The 7,962-nt window shown below is 33.0% G+C and overlaps 1 protein-coding gene across 1 annotated transcript in view; it reads right to left on the bottom strand.

Annotated features, from left to right (window-relative positions):
- Nucleotides 1-1,193: 1,193 nt before the first annotated feature.
- The window catches only part of LOC124368679 (lysosome membrane protein 2), a 105,859-nt gene continuing 99,090 nt past the window's right edge, over nt 1,194-7,962 (bottom strand). Inside the window, exon 10 of the mRNA XM_046825963.1 lies at nt 1,194-6,371. Within this exon, the coding sequence (XP_046681919.1) occupies nt 6,075-6,371 (297 nt within the window). The 3' untranslated portion in view covers nt 1,194-6,074. The remainder of the gene's footprint in view (nt 6,372-7,962) is intronic.

Here is a 7,962-nt window from a genome sequence, read left to right as displayed (position 1 = left end):
TTGAAAACACAAGAAGCATTTTAAATGTCCCAAAGTGTGGTCGTCCACGATCAATTTGCAACAAAGAAAACCTGTAGACATTTGCTCAAGTTTTTGTAGCCAGTCCCAGTAAATCGACTCATAAGGCATCTGCTGAACTAGAAATATCAAGAAGTATGCAAAAAATTTTTAAACAATTAAAATTTAAGCCATACCGTCCATATTTACGCCTCAAAAGGATGATTCCGATAGGCGATTGGGATTCTGTCAGACAATAATTATCCGCTCAAAGGCTGATCAAAATTTCTTGTGATCAGTTTTGCGGTGTAATGAGGCATGTTTCAAACTAAATGGACGCGTTAATCGGCATAACTGCGTGTACTGGTCGGATGTAAATCCTCATAACGTAATCCAAGCAGAACTCAATGTGCCTGGTGTTATGGTATGGAGAGGTATTTCGAGTACTGCACTGATTGGTCCTTATTTTCTTCAAGGAAATGTAAACTCAGAATGTTACTTACGGTAGCTGTAAGAAGTAATAGTTCCCGAGCTCAGAAACAATCCTGTTTTCAACATTCATTCGCTCATCTGGCAACAAGATAGTGCCCCAACACATTTTGGTATCCAAGTTCAAGATTTTTTAAATAACACATTTAATGAGTGGATAGAATCGATTAGCCTGCGTGCTCGCCAGACCTGACCCCCATTTTTCACTGTGGGGTATTATAAAGGAGACTATGTATGTTTCAAAACCTCAAAATCTTGACAAACTCAGAAACCTAATTAGAAATGCATTTGAACTTGTTAATAATGATAAACTTTTATTGCTAAAAATTTGTGATTCTGTTCTCAGTCATATGAAGTGTATACAAAATCAAGGTGTACATTTCGAACAACTACTATAACATTGTACGGTAATATGTAAGTAATTTCATATAATGAATTTGTTTTCTTGCCTAATAGTGTTTTATTCAATTAACCTATAACGCATTTACATTTCTCTTCTGGGGAATTTGACATATGCACCACCCTGTATAAAGGGACTAATAATACTCTGTATAGTCTTTTTTTATTATAAATAAGCAATCAATCTATAAATGTCAGAATACCTAAGTGTTATTATCTCAAATTTTTCATTTGGTATCCAAGAAACTAGTCACACAGTTCGTCACTATTTAGAAAAGATAATTATTCAGGATGCAATAATAACAAGATTTAACATTACTAATATATTTATCAAAGAAATATACAATATTCAACAATAATATCCAGCCAAATATAAAAAATAAACATAGAAATATTTTTCAGCAATGATTGTACAAAACACAGTTACATGGAAATGTTTTTCTCCTGTATTGAGCAGAAAACCAGTCACTATATGGACAGATATATTATATACATCAAAACTAACAAAGGCTTTCGATGTTCAAAATTAGATGTTGAGCAATTTGTTTATGAACTAATCTAATACAGTGATTGAGCACCTAACACAGATGCACAGAATACTTACATAATAGCATACCTGTAGCTTTGGATTTTAAGAATTTTTAAATAAAGATGTTTAAGAAATGAAACTGAACTTGAACTGATAATTAGATTTTTTTGTAATAAACATCAACAAATTATGTAGTTCATTTTTTTTAACTTAGCAGCTCAGAATGTAAAATTAATGAATGTAAACATGTACTTAACTCTCCAACTCAGATTAGCCACAAGCAGGAAATATTTTAATTTTAAATACCGGTATTAAACTTTAAAATTGTCGGTAGTAGATAATTTTTAATTTGTTAATAGCCTAATTGAAGGTTAAATTTGTGGTACTATTCCAATATTCTGGTAGTAGAGCTATTATATACAGTTATGCAATTATTTTATTGATTGCTAAATTATAAGTTACAATAATGATTTATCTATTAAATCTTCAAGTTTCATGTTATTTGTTTTTATTGGACTTAGGTAATGTAGTGTTGTTAATACTGTAAGTTATGATAAAATTATGGATAAGAAACAACACAAGAGAATGTTTAAGTGATAAATTTTTAATTTCAACTATTGGTTAACGTTTTATTAAAAAGTTAAAATAGCTAAACAGCTAAGATTTGTATACCTTTGGTGAAATATTCTAATATCTTCATTCAACACTAATTCACAATTGAATTAAGCCTAAAAATACAAAACGTGCTGGATGTATTTATTTTTTTTTACAATTATATTGTTCCTGCATCAAAAGTTAGATACAATTCATAAAAGAGGGAGAGAAACAATTTATAGCTTCTGTAGACACTGTAAACTGAGCTGCTAAGACCCTATTCCTTTCTCAACCAAACTTGTCTGGTAAATCTATATCCAGTACAACATAGTTTATCCGGACCATTTATCCAGATTTCCAGGTTATTCGGAAATCCTATTTTACAGAGAGGAGGGAGTCAAACTTTTTGCAGAATAAAACATTTTTGTTGAGTTTCCACCGTAGTTTGGTTTTTCCAATAACACGTTTGGCATTCAGGATATTTTGTAACATCACGCATACGTCAGACAGGACGATCCCGAGTCCCGACTTTAGGGGGTCATTCCAATTTAAGCAAAGCACCGTTATGGATACGATCACAATTATTGACTGAGCATTTACTTATATCATGCGATCACTGACTCGTTTGGGGGGGGGGGGGGGTGGAGGGTCAGGACAACTGATATTTTCCCGTAGTGGACAGAAAGCAAGGCCCCATTTTGTTTTTAAAAAAGTTCTTGACCCGTTTCTATGTTGAGAACGATCTTTCAGCAGTACATGTCAGTAAGACTAAATTGTTAAAATAATAATAATCGTTTACTAAAAAAGTAATTGAAGCAATTGAAAATTTGGGGTGGTCCGGACCCCTTGTACCTCCTCACTAGCTCTGTCCTGGCCTTCGAGGCATAATCCATTTTGCACTCCACCGAATGCATGAACCGAATGTATGAACAGAATGTATGAACCGAATGTATGAACCTGCAATTCCTCTCCTACTGAGGAGTCGTAGTAGGCTGGCTCATGACATTCTACACTCAGCCAGTGCAGTCTGCATTACACAACTAACCACTGCATTGTGACTCTGTTAACAATGCTGTAGTAGACCTACAATAAGTTAGTAATTATAATGGATAAGTTACTTTCAATAAGTTAACTCCATTATATGAGAAGTGTAATTCCAATAAGTTAATTTGGAAAGTTGGAATGGCTTTAGAAAAACTATAGCATCATTTGGATGTCTATTGTATAAATTGTAACACCAGTTGTTTTTCAATAATAACTTTGGACAGTGATTTCAATAACAGGTCAGTTGATAAACAGTGTCCCGTTATATCAATTAATTAATAAATATAGTCTAATTAATTATGACTTACATTGGCATATAAACCTGATCTATCTTCAAATGTAATCAGAGAAATGTTAGAAAGTGATGTTAAGTTCGTATAACTTAATGATTTGCATTTAAATGTAACAAGGATTACATAATAACATTTTTTTATCACCGAAAACGTAGATACTATTTACATGATTTTGAAATAAAATCCGAACTAATAACGATTAATTCCGACTGGTAGTGAAATACGATTTGCCAGTTGCCAAGTGTGTCAAGAAGAAAGTGGGGAACCATCAGGTGATCCATACGAGCTGGTGTCCTGGTGCAGTTACAATTAAATATGAGTTGAGGAGAACACAGCTGATGATCCACATGCTAGTCCTTTAGAGCACTGAGTGTTAAAAGTTTAATTAATATATAAGATCCACTAGTAAAATATGGGTATTGTTTGGGGAAAATCCTGAAAGATTCAATGTTCTTTATCCTTGGCTAAAAACTCCAAAATTTATTTGATATGCAGTGAATGCAACATGTAGGTTTTACTTCTGTCACCATAAAAACAAAATTTATTTCTCGTGATAAATTAAAATTTAAGAAAAATTGGGGTTTAAAAAAATGTAATCGGTATTATGCAAGTTAAACATACAATTCAGTTTAATTTTGTAATAATTATTTGAATTCCTTAAAAACATGGGCAATAACGTGAAATTTATTGACATTTTGTACTTGTGCTATACATGTGAAACGAATTAAAGCTGCCAGATATTCAGCAGCTACTGATCTCCTAAGTTGTCCGTTTCACTCACCTGTCCCTCAAGTTCTCTCCACTAATTTCTATTGTGAGGATTTTCTTCAGAATATTTGTACAAGCACACTTCCTTAGTACTATTATTGGGACAAAGTTATGCTCTTACCATGACGGGTACTCTGTAGAAACACTGACTCAAACAGTGACTTAGTGAAGTGGGTGGGGGTGGGGAGGGTAACACACATGGCCATAATAACACTACTTGTTATTATGCAATATTTTTGTTTTCACAGACTTGTAAACATAACCTGGTGATGTTTATAGGACAGTAGATTGTGTTACAGGTTTTTGTAAATTATAACTAAGTATAAAATTTCACAAGAAAATGAGCTGCACAGAAAACAACAAATACGATTTATAACTTAACTTAGTAAACTTATAAACAAGCTATTAAAACATCTGTGCATGCTCAAAAAATGACAACCAGTTGAAACTGTATGTACTATAAATATAGTACAGCTTTTTTCCAATAGTTTAAAATTTATAAATGTTCATCTCTAAATTTCAAAACTCTGAATTAAAATTACTGCAACTCGAACTGAACTACTTGACACAGCACAAATTCACAGCTGCCATATTCTGAGCAAACACAAAGATTCAATGCAAATATAACATTTAATATAAGCTTATTACGATATAAAATTAAAATAAACACTTAATAATAATAAAATTACCACAACTGCACGAGACTCATAAACTACCTCAACTGAAACCAGTTGTAATCAAACTTTGGAGCAGATAGTATAAGACTAATGAATTTTTGGTGCAGGTTAAGTTCATGGACGGAATATCGTACCCTCTCTAGACGATACTGAGGGAATGATTGATTGTGAAAATTCTCCGCACCAAAATTGTGACTGTTTCAGTGTTATGATGTAACTGTACTATGACCTAGTTTTTGTAATCATATTTTATTCAAAAACTAGCTCATAGTATCCAAAAACATGGATAGGATTCTATAATCCCATTATGACAAAGCATCCAAATGTATGTAAGACAAAGACATACATTTGCATTTTTATTTACATGGAAGAGATGTAACAGTACTTTTATGTTATTTTGGCAATAGGTAATATAAAATGTGTTTTGATAATGACAAAAAAGTATTTGCTGCTATACAAAATATTAAGAGGATGCAGAATATTTTTCTTAAGTATGTTACTTTTACAAGTAAATGCCAAAGGATTTGTCATGTTGCAATCTTACTTAGCTAAATGTGTAGTTCTATCTGGTGAAGCTAACACATACGTAAAAGATCTTATATCTAAAAAACCAAATTAGAATGCCCAAACATGGAAATTCTTCTGGTTTTGTTTATAAGTACTTGAAATGTAAAAATATAAATCACAATCATACTCATAATAAAGAGAATTAAATCAGATGAAAAGTTTTCATAACAATGTTTAGCATAAAATATTGTGATTTGGCAACATTATACACTTGCCCTACAGTTTGGAGCTTATTGATAAATAGTCATAATATTGCACAGTATAGTACTAAAAGTCTCCATCCATACAATATGTATTCAAGGCACTAGCTGGTAACAAAAGGTACATATAAGAAAAACAAAGATTTCTTTGTCTTCACGAAAAAAGTTTTGTCAGTCGATATTTTCAAACATATCAATCAATTGCTTTAATACAACCTAAATTAAAATATTTTCAGATCTACATTTTTCGAATGGCAACTCAATGAATAAATGTTCATCATAACATTATTTACTTCTGCAGACGGTTCATCAGATAAAACGCAATCAGTACATTACACTTCGGGTACTCACAGATTATCCTAAAACATCGAGAGCTTTAAAGAAGCACCAAGATCATAACGACTTTTTTACACTTATGTAGGATGAATTTAGACTCATTATATACAATAGGTTTAGAGGCTAACATATTACGAATGTAAAAAAAATTCAAGTGTAACAGAACTAGCCGGTCTACTTATTACTTTGTGTGTTCGTCATAACCCGCATTCGTTTTTGATTCCATACTTTTTCCGTTAGCATGTCCGTTTTGCTTGGCCTTCTTGTTCTTCTCATCGTTTGCTGTGTAGTGGGCTGTGCCCTCCAGACTGAGGGTCTCCTGCCTGCCAGAGTTGCGAATGAGGCAGAATACTGCCAGCAACAGAAGCAACACTCCCACGATGAACAAAACATAGAGGAGAGCCAAACGAGCCATCGGAGGCACTGTAGTGGCCAAGTTCATCAGCTCAGTCACATCGTCAGGCAGACCGTCGATTCCCTACAGAAAAACAACAACAGTTAATCACCAGGACATTTTGATTTGATGATTTGCTACTTAATACAGAATTCACAGAGCAAGTCGTCTTTGATTTTCTACTTCACAAATCACTCACAGAATGGGGCCAATGGTTTACAAAGCACTCACATGGCAAGGTCGGTTTAATCAATTGACATTACTGTAAGACTTTCCCTTAATTCATATTCCCATACTTCCCTGAACCAACTTTCTGTTCTCACCGACAATAGATAAACACCAGCGACTAAGGAGTACTATAGACTGGCAACTGCACACTGGATTTGAAGTGGTGATAGGGGTAACAACGCATGAGTCAACCACTTGTGTGGCAAAGTTCATTGAGAACTACCTTAGTTCTAGTCAAAACTCTTGATATAAATAAAGCAAGTTTACCTGGATGGCGTGTTTTTCAAGAAAGACTGAAAGAATTTCAGTGTTTATGTGATGTAAGTGACGAACTGTCTACTGTTGTGGATGTTATTAAATTCATTGTAGGAGAGTACATTTCTTTTTATGTTCTTAGGTCGATCTTTTCCTAACTTTACTATTAAGATAGCTGGTGTTATTGATTGAGGATAAAGTTAAGTACTAAAGTTCTTTCATTTCATGTAAAAATTGAGACTGGACTTGTATAATGCTAATAAGGTTATATTTGTTTGTAGAATTTGTAAGCCCACAATGAGCTCAAAGAACGTTAATAATGAATAATTTTAAACCAATGTATTGGTAGGGACATTTTAGGAAAAAAAACAGTCACTTTTGACAGCAAAATTCAGACAGTAATAATTGTATTTCAACTGTAGCCTGAAGGCAATATGCAATAGATACTTTGCCACAGGACTTCACCATTTCAGCAAATTGTATAGCCAAAAAACTCACAAGCAAAAGGTTAGAAACCATTTGAGAAAACAATTACATTCTTAGGGCACTAAATTAAATATCTTATACCTAAAAGAATTTGTAAGGTCTGTTCAATGTAATCTTAATATTTATATATTAATGTTGTTATTTCTTTAAATATTGTATTCCTAATGTGTAAGGATACAGGACCATCGTTAAGTGATACAAAAATCAGTAACATTGTTTCGAGATCTGCAATCTCATTTCTTCCTCAGCTAACTAACCTACACGTAACTATAATCTAGGTCAAAATAAACAAATCATACCAGAGCATTGTGACATGCACAAGTCAGGAGTCACAATCATAACGAGAGTTAACCCCCTTTTACACCAACTCTTAAACACACACTTAATGTAAGCAAAACACTAATCATCAAGATTGAACTAAAGAATACAAGTCCCAATAGATCTGCACTCACTAACCAACCACAGAGAACTGACCATAGGCAAATAATAATCGCAAATACTAACGGCAAAAACAAGATGGCGGAAAAAAAGGAGGAAAAATTAGTGAGCCTTTTTAAATTTTATTATTGGTTTATTCTACATGAACTTTTCAAAATCATACTGTGGCTTCACATTGGTATTTTATAAATCTTTAATCTGTGTTTGATACTGTACGTTTTCTTGTCAGTTCAATTTTCATAATTGGCAACGAAAATGGCTTTATATC

This window comes from Homalodisca vitripennis, chromosome X, assembly GCF_021130785.1.
Source record: "Homalodisca vitripennis isolate AUS2020 chromosome X, UT_GWSS_2.1, whole genome shotgun sequence".
Lineage (NCBI taxonomy): Eukaryota > Metazoa > Arthropoda > Insecta > Hemiptera > Cicadellidae > Homalodisca > Homalodisca vitripennis.
This window is presented reverse-complemented; position numbering and strand designations above follow the sequence as displayed.